The 21,265-nt window shown below is 38.2% G+C and overlaps 4 protein-coding genes and 1 non-coding gene across 7 annotated transcripts; 3 read left to right on the forward strand and 2 right to left on the reverse strand.

Moving 5' to 3' along the window:
• Nucleotides 1-370: 370 nt before the first annotated feature.
• LOC137950775 (uncharacterized) lies at nucleotides 371-3,723 on the forward strand. 3 transcript variants are annotated; one of them, XM_068797395.1, is made up of 5 exons: nucleotides 371-614; nucleotides 1,339-1,366; nucleotides 1,592-2,058; nucleotides 2,919-3,104; nucleotides 3,248-3,723. In XM_068797395.1, exons 3-5 carry the CDS (start codon nucleotides 1,594-1,596, stop codon nucleotides 3,521-3,523), a joined length of 927 nt encoding a protein of 308 aa, XP_068653496.1. In that variant the 5' UTR covers nucleotides 371-614; nucleotides 1,339-1,366; nucleotides 1,592-1,593; the 3' UTR covers nucleotides 3,524-3,723. The 3 variants fall into 3 exon arrangements, with proteins under 3 accessions (XP_068653496.1, XP_068653494.1, XP_068653495.1); XM_068797393.1 differs by lacking the exon at nucleotides 1,339-1,366 and having other exon boundaries at nucleotides 1,552-2,058; XM_068797394.1 differs by lacking the exon at nucleotides 1,339-1,366 and having other exon boundaries at nucleotides 1,585-2,058.
• Nucleotides 3,724-4,124: 401 nt separating this feature from the next.
• LOC137950563 (protein disulfide isomerase-like 1-5) lies at nucleotides 4,125-11,105 on the forward strand. Its single transcript, XM_068797107.1, has 12 exons — nucleotides 4,125-4,217; nucleotides 4,487-5,373; nucleotides 6,241-6,370; nucleotides 7,324-7,489; nucleotides 7,977-8,095; nucleotides 8,216-8,296; nucleotides 8,442-8,600; nucleotides 8,683-8,751; nucleotides 8,850-8,927; nucleotides 9,059-9,193; nucleotides 10,692-10,745; nucleotides 10,833-11,105. Exons 2-12 carry the CDS (start codon nucleotides 4,871-4,873, stop codon nucleotides 10,947-10,949), a joined length of 1,611 nt encoding a protein of 536 aa, XP_068653208.1. The 5' UTR covers nucleotides 4,125-4,217; nucleotides 4,487-4,870; the 3' UTR covers nucleotides 10,950-11,105.
• A 322-nt stretch (nucleotides 11,106-11,427) lies between these two features.
• LOC137950364 (chloroplast processing peptidase) lies at nucleotides 11,428-13,862 on the reverse strand. The gene is made up of 6 exons (XM_068796782.1): nucleotides 13,298-13,862; nucleotides 12,842-12,910; nucleotides 12,688-12,756; nucleotides 12,079-12,165; nucleotides 11,902-11,969; nucleotides 11,428-11,799 (listed from the first exon to the last, which is right to left on the reverse strand). Exons 1-6 carry the CDS (start codon nucleotides 13,772-13,774, stop codon nucleotides 11,661-11,663), a joined length of 909 nt encoding a protein of 302 aa, XP_068652883.1. The 5' UTR covers nucleotides 13,775-13,862; the 3' UTR covers nucleotides 11,428-11,660.
• A 325-nt stretch (nucleotides 13,863-14,187) lies between these two features.
• TRNAL-UAA (transfer RNA leucine (anticodon UAA)) lies at nucleotides 14,188-14,270 on the forward strand. The gene has a single exon. It is a non-coding gene; the product is annotated as a tRNA-Leu (tRNA).
• A 1,029-nt stretch (nucleotides 14,271-15,299) lies between these two features.
• LOC137949782 (sulfite exporter TauE/SafE family protein 3-like) lies at nucleotides 15,300-19,959 on the reverse strand. Its single transcript, XM_068795966.1, has 12 exons — nucleotides 18,817-19,959; nucleotides 18,408-18,567; nucleotides 17,769-17,969; nucleotides 17,617-17,681; nucleotides 17,491-17,518; nucleotides 17,318-17,400; nucleotides 17,111-17,200; nucleotides 16,943-16,993; nucleotides 16,495-16,716; nucleotides 16,292-16,385; nucleotides 15,902-16,042; nucleotides 15,300-15,583 (listed from the first exon to the last, which is right to left on the reverse strand). The coding sequence occupies exons 1-12, from the start codon at nucleotides 19,030-19,032 to the stop codon at nucleotides 15,498-15,500; spliced, it is 1,437 nt and encodes a 478-aa protein (XP_068652067.1). The 5' UTR covers nucleotides 19,033-19,959; the 3' UTR covers nucleotides 15,300-15,497.
• Between the last annotated feature and the right edge of the window lie 1,306 nt (nucleotides 19,960-21,265).

Here is a 21,265-nt window from a genome sequence, read left to right on the forward strand (position 1 = left end):
ATATTGAATGGTTTGCTATGATATTATAGAGATTTAACGTTAATTAAATCGTCTTAAAAATAAAATGTGATTCATTATCATGTTCTTGACTTCTTTTAAATCGATGAAATTTACTGTTTCCAGGCGCACCTGGACGTACGCATTCTGTGAGAAGCCGGCGATATAATTGAACTTACTGACAGTATAATCATAATTAGTCAATAATTAGTTTGGAGAATAATGCCAATCATCAGTGAGACTTGCACTGCCGACAGTTATGCCGCAGCCTGCCCCTCCGTACCATCCGAACCAGCGGTTCGTCAGGTTCGGATCCGTGGCTGTCCCGAGTCTACATCTCTCTATTTGCCGGCGGTATTTAATCAGAGTGGTTGCTTTTCGCCTGCAGGAGCCAGGAGGTGAGAAGCTCACTCTCGCATCTGTCTCATGCAGAGACTGAGTGGGTGACTGACGCGTTCTCAGAGGCCTCGAATTGTTTGGTGGATCTTGGAGTCGTAAGCGAAGTTCTCGATCACTTGGAAATTTCCGTTTCTGGAGCCAGTTTTCGGTGATTCTCGGTGTGGAGTTGCCGTAGTTCTTGCGATTTCTGCAATCGATTTTCCGCTTCTTTTCCAGAGGTATCGATCCTTCTATCACGTGAATTTTGATCTTCGTTTCGAATTTGGAGGGTTTGTGAACTTTTAAGGTAATGGGTTTTATTGAAGTATTTTTTGGAGTCTTAACCGAGATTCTTTTATCTGTCTGTTTCATTTGCTTTTTGTCTTTCCATATGGTCATCAAAGCTGGATATCTTGGCTTCTGAGATATGCGAAGTGGTTTTAGACTTTTAGTTAGGAATTCGAGAAGCTATTGACTGTTTTTGGTAGAAATTATGGGCTTCGGAGTTCAGATGCTCCAAAGCTCCGGCTGATCTCTCTTACCTGGCAGTCCGCATAAATTTTTGTACTTGGAATATCTAAGTTTTCCTTGTGAGAACTTGTACAATGCCGTCTATCTCTTCCGCCAAGTAAATTTGGGTTTCCATTGTTTATGCTGTTGCTCTGCTTCTAAATTTTCGTTTCTTGAAATGCTTTAGGTGCTTGACACGTAAGGTAGACAATTCACGATTCTGCTCGACTAGTGACCTTTTTTTCATTCTCTTCATACTGTTATTATGTCCTCTAATCTTTTGCACCTCTGGTTTGAGTGGAATGTTTTGATCTCAGTTTCGCTTTGTAATGCAATTTTTAATCGATTACGAAATCTGCGCATCTGTGCCCAGTCTTTCTATTTTGTTTCAAGTGTTTATGACCTGTATGAATGAGCAAAGGTTCTAACGGTCCATCTTGAATCGACTTGCAGGTATTTACAGTTCTGCGTCGACACTGTCAATATCCTAGTCACTTTTAACAGTTTATTTGCTTAAGAAGCAAATTTTTGGATTTATACTAGAATGTTACAATTTTGAGGTTTTCAACGTATAATTTTGCTGCCCGTTCAAAACTATTCCTAAATCCATTCTCTCCGTTAGAAGCATTTACAGTTACTATCTTGGTGTTTGACATTCCTCTGCAGATATTTAGTCCCTCTATTGATTGTCCTTAACAGAAGTCCAAAATGATGCATGCGAAGTCTGATTCCGATGTCACCAGCTTAGCTCCTTCTTCACCTTCAAGGTCTCCAAAACGACCTGTTTATTTTGTACAGAGCCCATCACGAGATTCACATGATGGTGACAAGTCCTCTTCAATGCAGGCAACTCCTGTCTATAATAGCCCAATGGAGTCGCCTTCACACCCTTCATTTGGGCGCCATTCTAGGGCTTCTTCAGCAAGCAGGTTTTCTGGGACCCTTAGGTCTTCATCAGGACAGAAAGGTTACAGGAAGAGAAATGATAAAGGTTGGCCTGAGTGTACTGTTATTGAAGAAGAGGGTTCGTATGATGATCTTGACGGAGATAAAGGATTTTCTAGGCGGTGTCAGGTCTTGCTCGCTCTAATGGGTTTTATTCTCCTCTTTACCGTCTTTTGTCTTATTATCTGGGGTGCTAGTCGGCCTTACAAAGCAGAGGTTGTGGTAAAGGTAAGTTGATTTCATTTCTTGTGATGAACCTTCATGTTTACTTCTTTGATCATGTTCATTGTCATATATAGATGATCCTCATTTTCCATATTGACTTGCATTTTAGGAGAAGGGTGCTTAGAAAGGTAAAAAGGCAACTGAAAATGTTTACCAATATCAGTCAAATTTGTTAGATTAATAGTGCTAAGTTCTAGTTCTGTTCCAAGGAAGCATGCAAGTTCGTTGTTTTATCACTGCTGCAATCTTATGTTGAAGATCTATTTGAGAACTTGGTCTGTCGTATTCCATTTAGTTAACACAAATTCATTTTTTATCTTAGATTTTCAAAGAAACGATGTAGAATATAGAAGAAAGAATGAATGCAGTCAGAAACTTCAGTTATTGCTCGGCCTATATAACTTGATCAGTCCCAGATAGTTTTGCTTTTGCTAGAAGAGGAAGGCAGTCTTCCGACGCATGGAAATTTTAAGTAAATGCTTCCTTACAAACCCAACATATTAGCAGCCTAAAACTAACCTACATCTTTATATTTTCTCTTATAAAAACTTAGTAAATTCGAAGCATCCAGTCCTTGTCAGTCTAAACTGTTGTTTATCTCATTCTCTCGAAATATACATCATTTTTGGAGCTCAATTTTAAGTATTTTACTCTCTTAGGAAGATCCTTCCTCATTTCTGGCTTGTGAACCTTCTTCTTATTTGTCTTCACAGCCTTTATGAACCTTGTGATGCTTTTTTCTTTCTTTTTTTTTTTTTTTAAACTCTCCTTTCTGGTTTTGTAAGCCTTTTCTACTTATACAAACCGTAATCTCCTGTCATAACTTGAAAATGTTTATCCTGACTCTATTCTTGTGATTGCAGAGTTTGGCTTTAAGCACTTTTTTTTTAGGGGAGGGCTCAGATTACACAGGTGTCCCAACTAAGATGGTAACGATGAACTGCTCATTGAAAATCAGTGTATATAATCCTGCAACGTTATTTGGCATTCATGTCAGCTCCATGCCAATCAATCTTGTCTACGCAGAGATCCCAGTTGCAACCGGCCAGGTTACTTTCCTCTCCAGCCTTTCATTAGTAGTGTGAATTAGACTTGATGAGTGCAAAACACTAGGAATTGATTCATAAAAAAAAAAAAAAAAAAAAAAAACAGAAGACGCTTTGCTCTAAAGTCATCCTGATTTTGGTTGCAGTTGAAGTACTACCAGCCAAGGAAAAGCCGCCGAACGCACACTGTAGCCCTTGAAGGAACCAAAATACCTCTCTATGGAGCAGGGGCAAGTCTTGTTGTAAGTGGAACTGGTGTTAAGGTTCCATTGAAGTTAGAATTCACAGTTCGATCACGGGGGAATGTGGTGGGGAAACTGGTGAGAGTAAAGCATTATACGCGCGTCCTTTGCCACCTCTCCTTAAACTCGACGATTTCGAAGGTCATGAAGGTTTCTCAGAACACCTGTATCTACGATTAAACCCTCCACTGGTAAACACTTGTGTATACGATGCTTGAAGTTTGGATATATACTTTTTAAAGTTGTGATTGTGAGCTCTCTTGCTTGATTATGACCTCTGATAGCAGACGAAGCTGTTCATGTCTGACAGATCAAGTAGCAAAACACACCCTGATTCTTATTGAAGATTTAATGTAATTTTGATAGTATTATTATTTTCATTCTCAATCTTATGAACTTGATCACCCATGTCCCACGAAAACTCATGAGAGGTGGGGATAAGTAGTCATTCCCTATCTCGTGATGAATTTTTCTAGGGATGCATTTTAGATCAATTACATGGGTGAGAATGGGTTTTCAATAAGATTGGTAAACCCGACCCGATTATCGACCTAGTTAGTGAAATCCAAAAACCCACTTGGGTTTGGAGTGCCGACTGGTTTTTTCATCCCTGCGCCCAGATACTCTTTTTAACGGAAATTTATAAAATTAATGCAATTTTATTTATAAAATATTTATATAAAATAAATTATGAATAAGATTAAAATTGACCTATTGCGAGATAAGATTAGGTTGAAAAGCAAACCGAATTACAGTGCGGAAGGGAGGGAGAAACGGGTCTCACCCGTTCCAATTTTCCCCAGGTTTGCTGGTCAAATCGTCCAAATCCACCTGTATAATGGGGCGACCGGCCGGTCAATCGGGAATGTAATTGGTAAGTTCTTTTTCTTCATTTTCATTTCCATTTATACTGATATAAATTTACATTGCTCAAATCATAGGTGTTTCCTTCTGTACAGCGCATCAGAATTGAAGTTTTAGCTATATCCAACAATTTTTTACTGGAAGCAAGAGTTTTAATTATGGGAAAGAAAGATCTCTAGAGCGTCTCTGTTTTCCTACGCAAAGTCATTATGTTTCCCTTCAAAGCTCACAGTTCTAATTTTAAATAACTTCTTACTTGGTTTTTTCCCATTGGTTCAGACTTCAGATATCTGGTTCTTCAGGCAGCACATCTTCTTTTGAACAGTAAAGATTTCCTAGTGAAGCCCATTTTCACTTAGCTGTCGAGGATGAGGGAACACTCCATATGGGTTTTTCGTTTTTACGCAGAATTGGATTCCATTTACAGGAAGTAGATCTGCTCTCAGATGTTCCACTGAAATAGTTTTTCGTTTTGTATCCGGAACTTTGTACTTTATACACTTGGGGATTTAAATCTGACTGCTATTTTAATTTTTTCTGTTTGCGCACTTCTCTTCCTCTGCATTTGAGTCTCAAAGCAAATCTAGTATCCAGAAAACAACAAGTTTATACATTCTGCATGAAATTACTCTGATTCCATCAATCGTTTTGGAAATTGTTACAATGTTCGCGAGAAGACCCACTTCAAAAATAGTCGCCGTCACTCTCATCTTTTCTATTTTGCTATGTTTCTGTATCTTAATCGGGGTCTCTGAGCCTCTCAACGAAGTCGATGATTTGGAAGGTCTTGAAGAGCTATTGGCAGTCGACGAAGAAGAAGAAAAGTTGCCAGACGATGGGGAGAAATTATCTGAGGCAGATATCCTGACGAAAGCGCAAAGAATTGTTCTTCAGTTCACAAATGAAAATGCCAAGAAGGTGATCGATGGGAATGAATTTGTACTTCTCCTGGGCTATGCACCTTGGTGTCATCGAAGTGCGGAGCTAATGCCTCAGTTTGCGGAGGCTGCGACGGTTTTGAAGGAGATGGGCAGTCCTATCTTACTGGCAAAACTTGACGCTGAGCGCCACACTAAAGCGGCTTCAGTTCTAGGAATCAAAGGGTTCCCCACTTTGATACTTTACATTAATGGGAGCGCTCTACCTTATACAGGTGGATTGACTGGGTATATACAATTTTTTTCTTTTCTAGTGTGGTTTGACTGGGTTTCATTACATTCGTTTAGTCTGGTTATAATTTGCATCGGGTTTTTCCAGATGTATGCAGGGTGTTTATAAGTCTCTTAAATTTTGATTATGATCGGTCTGATCCTGTCAGAATGAGGATGATTGAATTTAATCTCAGACGTGGTTTTTAGTCAAACTCAGGTTCTGCCAGTGTATGCATAAACTTGCATATCTTGCTATTTCAGAAGATGGCTAAGCATGTAATATCGGATAAACATATTTTACTTTACATAAATTTATCATTGTTTACAGACCAGTAAACTTCTTATGGTACATTTTTTCTTCCTCATAATCATTTATTTACTAGTAAGCTTATCCTCATTGGAAGGCTGCGAATCATGTTTCTTGGAGCATACATTTGTAAGCATTAATATAGTCTTTGTCAGGCAAACAAACATTTGAGTTCATCCTTCTAGTGCCTTAGAAAGTTATTTTCAAAAAGTCAAATAACAGTCTTTTTTTAATGCACTTAAGAATTAAGAGGCGTTTGTTTGAATTTTCTGTTTACAAAATATTTTGATGTTATGGTGCAGAACATTTATTTCAAATGAGCACACACTTTTGTTGTGTTTAGACAAGCAATGGTTTCCTCTTTCTGTAATCCGTAGTGTCTCAATTTTGATGTTATAAGCTGCACTCTTGATCATTCGGTGGCAATGTCTCTGGTTTTATGTTGGAGGAGTTGGCAAACAATGCACATTCTCTTAACAATCTTGCAGTTCAAATACAATATGTACTGATGTTCTGACATTGGCTGTTCTGTTTCATTTTTTCCTTTTTTTATCATGGTTTTGGTATTTATTCAGGGACGAAATAGTAATATGGGCAAGGAAAAAAACTGGTAATCCTGTTATCAGATTATCCTCCACGACTGCAGCAGAAGAGGTTCTTAAAAAGTATCAAGTATTAGTACTTGGCCTGTTTGAGACTCTTGAGGTATTAGAACTTGTCAACATGTAAGAGTAGGATTTAATGTGCTTGGGTAATTTTTCTTTCCTTTTCAACTTCTTTCTTGGGAATTCTAAGCATACGTATTTTCTTGTTCAATGAAGAAAATACATGCTTTTAGTACCTCTAATATTATCACTTATGGAAAAGTCACAAAGACATCTTACTGTAATTTCCTTCTCATATATATTTGAGGGTATTCAAGTTCAATTAAGGCACCAGGTGTCCTTATGGTCCTTTGTGGTGTTCATGTAGCATGGCGTGTCACCTGTTCTATGTTAACTAGCTCTGGTTCTGTATGGAATTTTGGTGGTACTGCATCCCATTAGCTTGAAGAGAGTCATCCATGGTTGATGGATGTTAAGATCTGGAATATATGATTCCCCACTTAGTAGTAGATCTACTGAGTAAAATTTACCTATCAACAGATGGCTGAGATAATGCTAGTTGATTTGGTTGGTTCTCCCAAGTGATTGTCCACAGAATGTCAACTTTATGTGAGCCATTATTTTCATCCTTAGCTATTCATAAATGGGTCTGATTGCCTGATGTTTTATTTCAGCCTTTATAAAAGACCTATCATATGCCGTTCTTGGTGTTGCATCATTTTCTTTTTATACATCTCTGGAAGACTGAATTGGATCTTTACATCAATTTCTTTTGATATATCTCTGGACGACTGTCGTGGATCTATACATCATTTTCTTTTTATATATCTCTGGACAACTGACATGGATCTAAACATCATTTTCTTTTTATATATCTGTGGGCAACTGATACATAGTTTATGTTGAATTTTTAGGCCCACTCGTGGCCCACTATTGATTTTGCCCAATCTTGATTTAAGCAGATCGCTATAGTGGGCATGAGAGTACAATTTATTACTTTATTGGAACAGTTTATGATTTGGAGATGATTTTACTGGCTTTGTTTTCTTGTAGGGATCCAGCTATGAAGAATTTGTGAAAGTAGCAACTGCTACTAATGAAATTCAGTTTGTTGTTACTAGCAATCCTGAGGTTGCTGCAGTTCTTTTCCCTGATTTAAAATCAAAGGATAGTTTCATTGGTCTTGTCAAAAAAGAGCCTGAGCAGTATGTGCCATATGGTAAGTCCTTTTATCCATTTGCTTCATATGGCATTGTGCATTCTGATAAGGATTTAGACGGGTATGAGAGCTTGATTTTTCTGTTTGCATTCTTTAGCACCTGTCTGTGTGGCCTTGAAGCTGGGTAGGTATTCTAGTTCATGCAAGTCAAGGAAAAGCCCAGCATAAATTTTTGTGAAGGCTGTTGTAACAGTATGATTGAAAATTTGTCTGTTTTGTCAAGTTCATTAGACCTCTCAAGTAGGGATGCTTGGAATAAAGAAGGCACACAGAGCCACCTTTTTTTGAATCCTTGTGTATCTTTTGCATTCCGTTCAAAAAGGTTTTTTGTTTTTATATTAGCTCCTCTCTCTCTTTTTAAATATCATTACCAGTATCTACAGTGGCCCAGTTTGAAAAAGGTTTTTTCTATCCTTAGTAATTACTCATTGAACTTGAAGTGCATGTCTTTTTATTTATTGATATTTTTTTTGCTTGGATTCTTCAGAAAATACTTTTGAAGAAGGTAAAATTTTAGAGTTTGTGGAGTATAACAAGTTCCCTCTAGTGACTACACTCACTGAGCTTAATTCCCTAAGAGTCTACTCTAGCCCCGTGAAACTCCAGGTACTCCACCTATTGCTTTGTGTATACTGTGTTCTCTTACTTCGTATCAGAAGCCACAGGTCTCAACAGCGCCAGATCTGCATCCTACTGAACCTGAAGAACTTGCATGCTCTCTTCCAGGTATTTGTTTTTGCGGAAGCTGATGATCTGAAAGACCTGCTTGTGCCTCTTCAAGATGTTGCTCGAAAATTTAAATCAAAGGTATTATATTCGATTACTAGATCGAAGTCTGTGGCAACAATTTAGGTCGCTTTATTGTAGTTGATTGTATACAATGTCTAGTTTGCTTCTATCTTATTTACTTGGTTGAAGATGATTTACATAATCTGTCTTCAACTTGGTGCAGATAATGTTTGTATTTGTTGATTTGAAGGACGATAACCTTGCAAAACCCTTTTTGACTTTGTTTGGGCTTGAACCGGAAGATCCTCTTGTGACTGCTTTTGATAATGCTATTGGCTCAAAGTATTTGTTAGAGTCAGCTCCTACAGCAAGCAATTTGAAAGTAACTTCTTTCCTTGTGACTTCATTATTAAATATAATACTTACCGCTAAGATTCTCAAGATCACTTGTGCGGTTCTTCTAGGAATTTTGTTCAAAGCTGCTGCAGGGTACCCTCCCGCCTTATTACAAATCAGATCCAATACCGGATACTGTACGTACACTTTTAATTTTTTTTTCAGAGGGAGATTCCAGAGTTATTCATTTGATGATTTTTTTTTGAAATTGTTTGTCATTTGCTTAACATTACAGAAAGGAATTGTGAAGGCTGTCGTTGGGAGAACATTTGATACGCTGGTTCTTAACAGTTCTGAGAATGTTCTTCTAGAGGTTTGCATGTTATCTGAAAACTTTTCTAACTTACTTTTTGTTTTGTAAATGATAAAGAAAGGAACTTTTTAACTTTATTTTCTGATGATATTATCTGAAATATTTTTATGTGAATTGCTTGGAAATGTAAGGTATCCACACCCTGGTGCATCACCTGTGAGACGACAACCAAACAAATAGAAAAACTGGCCAAACACTTCCAAGGACTAGATACTCTTACTTTTGCTAGAATTGATGCTTCTTCAAACGAACATCCGAAATTGGAGGTACATGATTCTGACTTGGAACATTGATGACCTTATTTGAAGTGTTTTAAAATGTAATATCACGAAGCTTACATTATCTATTGTCATGAACTAACTCAAATTTTCTTGTAAACAAAAACTGTTACTTTTGAAAAACATTAAGGTAATAATATTTCAGAATCTGAATACCAACTTGATTAGGGGTGGGCACGGGTCAGGTTTACCAAAACCCAAACCCGAATACGATCTCTGACCCGGAAACCTGAATCCAAAAAAACCCAGAAGAAACCTGAATCGTCAAACCCGACCCCGACCCAATCACCACCATTGTAACCCCGTCCCCGCCCCATTCCCATAAACCCGAATCGTCCCCGCCCCATCCCCGTAAACCCCACCCGTCTTAATCCCGTTTTATATCTCTGTCTCATAAGTGGGCTGGGTTCGGGTTGGGTTTGAGAAAACTCGTCCCCGACCCAAAACCCGGCAGGTATTTGCCGCACCCCGTCCCCGACCTGTGGGGTGAAATTAAAAACCTGAATCCGGGTTTTTCGGGTCGGGTTTCCTTAAACCCAATCCGATGTCCACCCCTAAACTTGATCCATTCCTTTGTCGGTAACAGGAAACTGATGCTTCGGTTGTTAGTCAAACAGGTCTCAACTTGGAATGCTATGGCAGAAAAAGGGGAAGATTGTAACTTCTCCATTGATGAATTCGGTTCCATACTTTTCACTGTCTTTCCTCCTCCATCTACAGACCATTCATTTTACCCTTCTCCCTTCCCGTTGTCTCAGAAATACCAGTAAGGTGGAAAGCATCTTTCTATGAGTAGCACAGAGCAGTGCTTTAAGAGATCATTTGGCCTACAAACAAAGATAATATTGCAGTTTCTTGCAATATGTGAAACTGGGAAGTTGGAAATTCTGAAGATATTGGGAGTAGCATCACTTGAACCACACAAGATGAGTTCGAAATCAGTTTAGCAGCTTTAAAAACTTCCCATAGTGATTATTGGACGATTAGATAAATGATCCTATTTGCCAAAAACATTTCGTTCTTGTTAAGTCAAAAGCTGCTATGCTACTTGAAAAAATAATAAAATAAACTAAAAGCTACTGACTGGTACGAAGATTTGAAACACAAAACTATGCGTTGTTTATAACATTTCTTTAGTTGGAGTTGGCTACAAACATGATTTTTTTTTTTTTTTTGAAAATGTTGGCTAGAGACTTGATTTACAGCTGATCAATCAACTTTTTTAAAGGATTAGAAGTACCTGAAGTTCTGACATGTGCTTAACCTGCGGAGCATTTTTTCCCATTTTGATTCAGCGTATGAATAGTTTCTAGTTTACACTCTTTAAAGTTTAGGAGTGAAAGTATGTTGACTGCTGTTTCAACAAGCTGTCATGTTTTTATCATGGATTCCATAATTTATAATTTGAATATGTTATGAATTCCTTATATCAATACAAAATTCTAAGACAAAGATGAGTTTGCTGATTGCTCTTCACTGCTTCTAGGTTAATGACTACCCGACACTCCTGTTCTACCCATCTGGAGACAAAATGAATCCGGTAATTGTCGTGTGATGACGTATTCACTGAACTTCAGCTTCTCTCAACCTCTATTTAATTGCTTGAATTGCACATGTTGCTTTGCAGATCAAACTCTCTAACAAATGGGGCTCGAAGGAGTTGGCTTCATTCATCAAGACGAAAGTTAAAGCTGCGGAGGACAAACTGTTGGCTTCAGATCAAACAGTAAAAGATGAACTATAGACCGGTGTTGACAAACCCATTTGGGGCCAAAAGGATAGAAGAAATTATGGTAGTCTGGTTTTTAGCTAGTGCTTTAACAGTGGCCTACTTACAGAGTGTACACCATTACAGGGTTAATATTTAAATAAATAATAATGCTTAAAATAGTATTTTCTATTGATTGCTTAATACTCATACACTGACATAGCATCTATACCTATTTACCCTCAAAAGCACAAAAAATTCTGATAATTTTAGCTGAGAAAACATTTGATTCATAATCCGTATACATTTCCTGACTTTGAATACTAAACCAAGCAATGGGAGCAAAATTGGAAGGATTTCTTGGCTGTAATAGCTTAAAATATCAATTTAAAGATGGTTTATCATTTGATAATTAAAATCGTTATTGTCAATATGTAGTCAGTATTTTTAATTCCATAAATATTAAATTCTAACTTTGAGTTTTTAATTTAAGATAAATGAAAACAATCAACAGTTGCAAAACCCAATTGGTATTTCATCAGGTTGACTGATATTACAATATACAAAAAATGATAGAGGTTTAGGAGAGGGATTAATAATTGAAAAATCTGAAGGGAAAGAAGATGGGAACTCGGCATAAAAACTGAAGCCGTGGTGTTTGTTGCCTTCTCTTACTTGCACAACCATCTTCACGTGGATGAGGAACCTAAAACTACCATTACTAAAGTGAAGTTGCCAGTGAAAATCCTATTTTCCAGGCTCTGAGCTCTTCTCTTGTTTGATGTAGTCAGCACACCCACCTTCAAGCACCGTGCTGCCAATCCTTGAAGGTGGCCAATATCGAAAAACTGACCGTCCTAGTATATTTTTGGCTGGAAGTGGACCCCTGCACCAATTAGAAGCTCCAATGTAAGTGGCAATGAATCAGAAATCTTGACCAGAACTAACATGGAAGCATAAATACCCATAGTGAAATTCGTATAAATACCATATATGTGAATCATAGCTGTTGTTGCGGTTATCCCCCATTACAAACACCGAGTTGTTGGGGACATTCTGCAAGACACAATGAAGCATGAAGGTCCATTTAACAGTACAGTGCTAAACAATGAAAAAGTACAGTTAAAAAATTGAGGATGAAGTGTAAAAGGTCCTTAAAACTTACAACGGGGTTCATCTCGTAAGAGGGTGGCTCGAAGATGAAATTTTCATCTCTTACAACGCCATTCACCATTAACTTTCCCTTATGAACCTGCAGTAAAGCTACTTAGAAGCTTCAAAAGATGACCAGAAAACAAAGAGATCAAAGAAGGATTTAACATAAGCATCAGAGACATCAATGCAGGCAGTAGATAGCCAAATCACAGAGTAGTTTACATTTGATAATTTTTTACCCTTTCTTTTTAAATGTCAATCACATAAGCATAACTACACCCTTAAACTCAATCAAGACTTGAATCTAATACCTCAAACCAAAAACCCTCCCAAGTGGCCATTGAGCCGAAGGATTAATCCACTAAACTTTGACATTTTAGTCATGAAATTTCCAAACAACTAGAAGTTAAAGTTGTATACAATCCTGAAATGAAATATATGGCAGGGCAGAATGCCTAAGGATCAGTGATGCGTTATGCTACATTGGTAGTCTGCTCTAAGGTAGGCTGACTGACCAACCCATTACATTAACAGCGACAACAACAAACAAAAACTAGCAGGGCTTTAACACATCAGACTGCAAAAATTACAAAGATAAGGGGAAATTTTCATCAGTCACCTCTACAACATCCCCTTCCTTCGCCACAACTCGCTTGATGAAGACATCCCCATCAGTATATCCCACTTCCTGAAAAGTACAAACTATATTCAGAAGAAAATTCCAGAGATGCTTAAATGATTTCTTATCTTAAAAGGCATCAGTTAGCTTTTACCTGCAAGACTGGCGGGCTTTTGAAAATCACTATATCATTGACGCAAGGCTTTCTGAAGTAGTACGAAACCTAACAATTTTTCAGATAAAAGACCTGTTATAGATAAAGTGTGGAAGTTATATTACTCGTCAAATCCTATCCTACGAATCCATAATTGAAGTGCTTCACAAGTAACAAAAAAAGGAGAAAACCTATAGGCCACTAAATGAATGAACGCTATCTAACTAAATCTCCACTAGTTTAGTTTTATGAGGCACCTCTAAGCCTTAAAAAGATGTTCAGCAGAGGGAAAACGAAGAAGAAGAAGAAGAAGAATGGGCAATGCTTATACTTAAGCTTAAAATTCAACTCAATGATTTTCCACTTATTATCGTAATCCCAAATGCGAACGCATTCGCAAACATAAAACAGCAGAAATATAAACATGAAACCCCATAAATCTACCAAAAGATATACCTTCTCGGCTACAATGCGGTCACCAACATCAAAAGTTGGGAACATAGACAAAGAGGGTATGAACCGTGGTTCGGCTATAAACGAGCGAAAAGCAAGGGAAATCGCGAGAGCTGCAAAAACAGTTTTCGCATCGTCCGACGTCACATTTAGCCATTCCGGCAATATACGCTTCTTTTCTTCTGACCCATCATCACCGTCTCCGTCCCCATCGTCCCCTCTACTGCCGCCATCGTTTTCTATTTCCAAAACGGGTTTTGTTTCATCGCCAGAGTGGTTAGCTCCTCCACAATTTATCCTCCGCGAGTGATTGAACCGAAAGAAATTAGGGCTTTCCCGCAAATTAACCCGTGGGCGGTGAGTTTTGTTGAAATTGGTGACTCTGGGACTGCGGTTTCCGGGGGGGAAGGTCAACTGCGCGCCTCTGCGATCATAAAATTTGAAGGAAGGGAAGGGAGACAGATGTTGCAGAGAAGTCATCTTCCGTCCCCGAAGAGTTCCCGCCTCATCCAATCCACGTCCGCCGCTTCTGTCCGAAACCAAGGAGAAGTACTGCAGTGAAGCACCCCGGTCTACTATTCACCGAACGACCCGTTTGACGGTCGGATTCCATTTAACGTGTGAAAACAAAGGCCAGCAAACCGGTAAGAAGACCGGTTTGGTTTGATTAACTGAGTTAGATCGGAATCCGACCCAACGACCCTCTTAAGAGTTACGAGGAATACAAGATGTGGTATTCCTTCAGTGAACAAATTGCCCACTTCATTCCACTTGTCTGATTGATTTGGTACTAATGACTATTAAATAATTTGGTTCTGTTTTGCAATGGAATTAGTCAGATATTGTAATTATGTGGTTTTGTAGATAATTTGAAATCTTCTATGAAAAGATGAGCTGGTTTGCCCGAGTGGTTAAGGGGGAAGACTTAAGATCTTCTGCACATAAGTGCGCGTGGGTTCGAACCCCACAGCCAGCAAGTTATTTTTATTCCCATTTTCATCCTTAAAATTTAAATGATAAATACAAATTAAGATTTAAATTTCACGTTAGTTAATGGGATGGATCATCAGTTTTTTTTAAGGCGGTGACCTGCCCTAAAAGTCTTAATAAAACTTGTAATTCCGTAAAAAAAATCAAACTTCTTTTTCCTTCATCTATCTTATCACCTATAGCTTTGGCTTCGTTTAAAAAATTGATCTTATTTTAAGTAAGTTTATTTTATTTATAATATTATTATGAAATTCACTCCCAGTATTATAAGTCCTATTAATAGCAGTTGATATGATCGGATTCACACTAAATGAGTTTTCGTATTAGGTAAAAAGTTTTATTCGATATGTAGGCTAATCAGGTAAATGCGGTATACCACCACGCAAAGAAGCAAAGAAAGAGGGAGGATCTTTCTGCCCGAAATTTCCCACCGTACCTTCTTCTCCGATTGTGCATTCGTTGATGGAGATGTTGAGAGTTGAGAGAAGTAACGCAGGAAGTTTCTTTCTCACTTTCCTTGTCTCTCAGCCCTACATAAACCTTGACAAAGAATCGGCTGATTGTGTCTACTGTCATGCCTGCCGGGAAGAATCGACTCAAGCCTCATCCGGAAAGTGGATTATGGACAAAGCACTCAGATCACGAAACCAGAAGGTCACCAATCACCATCCCCTACAGCGACAATATTATTGTAATCCAATCTTCTCAAAGTTACTCAGATAAACATTTCATTTGTTTAGTGTTTCGGATAACTGGTCGTGCTCTCCAGTTGCTCATGTGATGAGCACTGCTTTGAAGCTTCCTGTATCTCACTTGCTATACCGGCACAAACAAACGAGGAGTTAGCAAGAGACGAATACACTTCACTGGTCTTCGTCACCTGTGATTTTGTTGCCACTGCCATTGGCAGGATTCCCAGTATATATGATACTAGCATAGCTTTTCATATTTTTTTCTCACAGGAAAAAACTGAGAAGCTAAAATGTACTACTTGAATCATTCAGTTCAAACGGAATCGAGACAAAACCCAGAGCTGATTGGAACAAAATGGACGTTTAAATTACATCATAAAAAGGGGATGAAAAAGAAAAAGTGAAAAGGTCTTATTTCAATCTAGGAATTCAAAAATTGGCACAAACAAACAGCAGTGGCCAACTTGAGGCCTGATGAACAGAATAGTTTCTCTTGGATCACCCTAGTGTAAACTTTCATGTCACGGTTCATATTTGCAGAGATTCTCAAATCCCACGTAATCGTGCCGCTCAATCTTTCCAATCATGTTGGAGATTCCGACACCACCTGCCAGATGACAAAAAGGCATTAAAAAAAAAAAACTTTCTAGAGAATGAAAAGGGACTACTAGAGGGCTTAACCCACAGATCCATACAAATCAGTGGTAAATTATAGCTCGATTCAGGCTTTAATGTCTTTTTCTATTCCCTGATTGTAAGGCAATACAGTATAAGTTTACAATTATGAAAATTTAAAGACAAGGAAGATAATTCTATCACTCTTTAAGCATTTCGACTCTACACCAGAAAAAAAATATAAATACCAATGACAAAGACAAACCTTCTATATATATATATGATGAGCCAAGGAAAGAAGGATTCTCACCTAGTGAGACTGCACTCACGAAGATAGTAAATGCCAAAATGAAGATGATGAGTGATGCTCTTCCAAGTATGAAGATGATCTTCCGCACAACGTGCTGTCCCACAAAGGCTGCAACTGTTGCCACTGCAACAAGGTAGAGAGCTGCCAATTGCAGAACGGATATGTTACCAACCTAGATTTATGTCAACTATTTTAAAACAAGAAAAAGAACCAGATTATCACTTCTTTTTAGTGGTTTTAAAATACATTTCTGGTATATATATATATATATGTACAGACATATATACATACAGAGAGAGAGAGAGAGTAAGGTATTAAATACCGTAAGGAACAGGGAATCGCCGTAATACAGAGCATACAGAGAGAGAGAGAGAGTAAGGTATTAAATACCGTAAGGAACAGGGAATCGCCGTAATAGATAATATTCCACAACGGACATGGACGATGAAAATGTCATGGCAAAGGTAGCCGTCGCACTTGAAACCTGTTTGCAAAGTTCAGTACAAAAACTTAGAAATGAAAAGGCTTATCTATGAAGCATAGACGTCAATGTCATACAATGGGGAATGAACGAAGCAAATGATGATACAAACCTGAGGTGGGACACCCAGCTCTAAGAAAAGAGGGCCCAAAATGAAGCCTCCACCTAAGCCAAGAAGACCTCCAACCATGCCGGCAAGCACACCACATGCACAGTACAGAACTAGTTGGTGGACTTTGAACTGTGTTCCATCATCACCTTTGGATGCTATAACTCTCTTTCCTTTATATAAACTAACTGCCTCAAATCCCGATACCCCTACGGCCACTGGGATCTGTAACACATGTTTCCCAAAATTTGTTATCCAATCTCTCAAACCATGACTATTAAGAGATTCACTCACAATGTTACCGAGTGAACATTGACTTAGATAAGACCAGGTTATAGTTAAAAAGGGATAATCATGTCCCTGAAGGAAACAAAATCGAGCTAGTATTCTCATGTCAAGGACTGCTTCAGATTGGCTATTTGTAAAAAAGAAAAGAAGAAAGAAATAGTACCTGTAGTAAGTTCAAAATCCAGTATGTACTTGAACAGGTCGTAGTATAATTCTACAGCCAACGGGACAAACTCATTAGCTGTACTGCTTGATGCACTTTTCATATATAACAAAGAAAATAGAGACAGATGAACAAATTAGTACAGCAAAAAGAAACAAAGATGAGAACCTTGATGACAATTTGCAGGATTAGGAATGCAACCCAGACAGAGACAAGAAGGCCAAGTTCCTTCCAGTAAATATTCTCGATGAGAGATGCCTAATTAAGGAGTTCAAGTTAGTTTGAAACATTAATTAGGATTCTGACTAGTGAATTTTCATTGCTCAAAAGAAGAAGGAAAAAAACCGTGTTCAAAGAAAACTGAAGTTAACTTACTGCAGCATCTCCCTCGGCCTCTTTTGGTCCATCCCCTGGGGCACTTGGGAGAGGCTTGTACTCGACTTCTTCACCATTTGTTCCTTCAGAAAATGGAAAGAAATATATAAATAACATGCTTGCAAAAAATCAAAAGAGGAGAAGTATAACTACCATAAGCTTCAAGAATCTACCATTTGATTCAGCACGATTTGCTGCCTCCTGAGATTATAAGAAGAAAGCAGAACATACATCAGGGATCAAGTTTAGTTGCATCAAACCTGATGACAGCATAATAAAAACAGGTGTCCAGAGAGTACCTTCTTCATTATGGTCTCTTTCTTCCATGTTTCAACACCTTTGAGGAAAGCCTTGGTTGATGTTCCTGTAAAACAGCATGTGAGAGTTGGAATCTAGCTGAAAAAAATTTAATTATCTATAGTTTGGCAACAAAAACCATCACAACTAGTACCTAAGAAGAGGATGATGAGGAGGACAGTGACCATCCAGTCAGCAAAAATCACATTGAAAGCAACTCCAATGCTAATCCCAAGCATAAGCATTGGTTGGAACAGCAATGCTAAGTCATAGTCAATGATGGGCATGTTCAGAGTTGGATGCTTTAGCTTGAGATTATAGTAAACAGTGGATGCAGCGGCACCCATTATCATGCCTGCAGATAAAAGAGCCTTGGATGTAAGCATTTAAACCAAAAAAGGTTAAAGACTATTTCATGATGTCTGATTATATAAAGTTTTTTTCCCAGGTGAAGAAAGTGAAAGTGCTTATATAGTGCATAGTCAGGCAATAGCCACCAACTGGATATGGCCAGTCACCAGTCCACTTCAGATTCAGCAGTTAAAATTTAATCTAGCATAAGCCCAAACAGTCAATTTGATATGTGTACATCAGGAATATTCAGAAGGTCCATGAAATAATGTCCGCTCATAAGTTTCATGGCAAATAGCTTATTTCTGCTCATAACTTTCAAGGTAAATAGATTATCTCTGCTCATAAGCTGTAGAAATATCACTTTTGGTTTTGATTCGAACAGAGGAAAAAACGTTCAGCAGACAAAAAATCAGTATTTTAAGATACCGCCTGCTCTTACATTTTGATATGGCAGTAGATGATTTTGGATCAAAACCAATGATCAGAGTAAGCATGGGAACGAAAATGCCGCCCCCACCAACACCTCCTACACTCCCAAAAGCTGCTCCAAGAAATCCAATTAGAGAACCCAGAATAATTTTCCATCCGAACTCCATTTCCTGTAAAGAAAAAAGGCAGAATCAGATATCCTTCAAGGTTCTCAGACACCAGGTCCTTAAAGCGGTATATCACAAATTAAAACTGATAAGATTAAAAGTAAAAACGAATCGAATAACATAGCTTTCTATCCGATCCACAAGCTACCAAGACAACTCTGTCTTTTTGGTAGGCTTATTAGCAGATATACCATAAGAATGCATAAAAAAACTGATTCATGCTCTGTCAATGACATAAAGGAGTAGACTTACCGGCCAAACATGATGGTAAGAGGAGCCATCGGACTGCCATAAGAAATTAATGACTTTAAGAAGGTAGTTTGAATTACTATCTTCAATCTCTGAGCTTTGCGAGGGTTCGCGCATCAGATTTCTCTCTGCTGAAGCGAGAATAGAAGCAAGAAGAAAGCTTCCTGCAACCATTGCCATCGATCGCAGACCACGCCATGTCGCACCGAAACGAGCCATAGCACCGAAGTCTTTCCTTCCTCTAAGGATCAGTGGTACTTCCACGGTCTCACCAAAACAAAATCTGAACAATATTCTCTTCCACCAAGATCTGCTAACAATTGCACGGAGCTATCAACGATCGCAGACAGAAATCAATTTCCTTGCTGGAATACAACTTCCAGCAAGAAATTTACCAAAACTCAATCCTCAAGAACTTTTCCCAACAAAGACCCATGTCTATGAACAAAGTCGAACCATATAAGGTGACTAAACTGGGTCAAGTAGCCTTTTCTTTTTAAAATATTTTCTCCACTCACACAAGCAAAGCCTTGTATAAACAATTTTATCTGCGCTTAAAGCTGAGCAAACTGCAAAAAAATTGTATCTTTATTTTCAAAGGCAACGACTTTTAGCGACTCAAATTTCCTCCTTTTCTCGATCGAAAGACAAACAGAATCCTCCATCTTCCACAAATAAAAAAACGTGCGAGTAGAATTTCCGAATTCCCGAATGCTAAAAGTCCTGTCAGGTCGACTAAACCACGAATGAACCAACTTGCCTCCGGTATAGCCTCTAACTAAAGGAACACGACGAGATCACAGACATCGGCTACTCTAAACCGCATTCGGGCAAGCAAATGCCACTGAACAAGAGAAATAAAGAAACAGGAAACTCCTTGGAATCTAAAAAATCCCAAAGAACTAATAGGATAACTCCGGCGACCTCTTTGTTCGAGTTTTTAAAACGAACTTCGTAACGGAAATTCCTTGACCGCGGCACTTAGAACTCAACCTGCCAGAGCTTATCCGAGAGAAGAGAGAAAGAAAAACAAAAGGCGGCAGCTGGAAGCCAGCGTGCATGAATTTCAAATGAAGAAAGCAAGGATATGGAAGAAGGCTCTGCAAATCGGAGCTTGAACAGAGAGATCCTAGTTTGGGTGAGAGTGAGCGCGTTTATAAAGCCAACGGTCTGTCCGAATGAGCTCCCTTGGAAGTTTCCGAATTACAGGAGACACGGCATTTTATCTATTACTAGTTCTACTTTTGGGTAAATTAGGTCACAATATTTCGAGGCTTCTGAGTCCATGCACCTTATTATGGGTGAGTGGACCGAGTCACACCCTTCTTATAATAGATTTGTTAAAATTAAGAAGATTATATATAAATTTAGGAAGGTTCTAATTTAAATGAAAAAGATGAATGGCCACACATTATGGATGGTTATTTGACTCATCGAGTCGATTCGCAACTCGGTCGAGTTAGATCAATTTTTTTGAAATGAACAAATCAATCATGAGGAGGAATTTATAGAGTTCTTTTTTACTTAGATTCTGGTGTCAAGGTGGACCAGCTCCACGTTCCTCGCGAGGGATTCCCATCCAACGTGGCTGTGACTTCAAATCTCACGTGCCAAAATTATTAAACGTACTTCAAACAAAAACAGATAAGAAGACACGACAAGTCCGGGTTAGATAGGGGATTCCAAAGAACACGTCAACGGTGGCCCGAAGATTCCTTTAATTATTCCATAACTCTGTACCCCGTCCAGCTCCAAGCGATAGGGCAGTGAGACACGATACGAGTGGATTCCATTTGAATCATCCGCTGCATCATCTGAAGGAATCTTTTTATTTTTAGTGTTTTTTAATTTTTACGAAAAAAATGTCAAAAATAAAATTTGTTGCTTAATTTCCTCTCAAAATTACATAAAATAATTTAATTATTAATTATTAATTATTTAATTGAAATTTAGTTAGAATAGAAGGGTGGAGTCTCTTTCTTCTACTTAATTTATGTGGTTCAAAATCCGATCTAACTCATCTCAATCACAAATTTACTCAATTTGTATAAAAACTATATAATATTCATAAGAGATTGAATAGATAACCGGGGAACTTGGCTTTCTTCAGTCTCCATTACCTTTTCAGATAAGATTCCAGTCTCCGTTACCTTTCCAGATAAGGTTCCAGTCTCCGTTACACAAAATACATAGTAATTATAAAAAAAAATTATATGATAAATAATTTTAACCAAGTGAAGTCTAAGTTATGTTTCTAGTTGTCACCTTTGACTCTCTTTCATCCATGAGTCATGTACATATCAACCTATTCAATTGGGGCAAGTAACACCCACCCATTAGGAAAAAGAAAAAAAATGTGGCAAGTCATAATCTAAGTGATTTAGGTCAAAGTGAGGTAGGTCAAGGCTGCATCGATCTTAGGTACACTGTCCACATCATAAGAGTGGGAGAA

The sequence above is a fragment of the Aristolochia californica genome, unplaced genomic scaffold, assembly GCF_029961685.1.
Source record: "Aristolochia californica isolate CCGP_79_NKW_82.1479 unplaced genomic scaffold, dmAriCali1.0.hap1 SCAF_14, whole genome shotgun sequence".
NCBI lineage: Eukaryota > Viridiplantae > Streptophyta > Magnoliopsida > Piperales > Aristolochiaceae > Aristolochia > Aristolochia californica.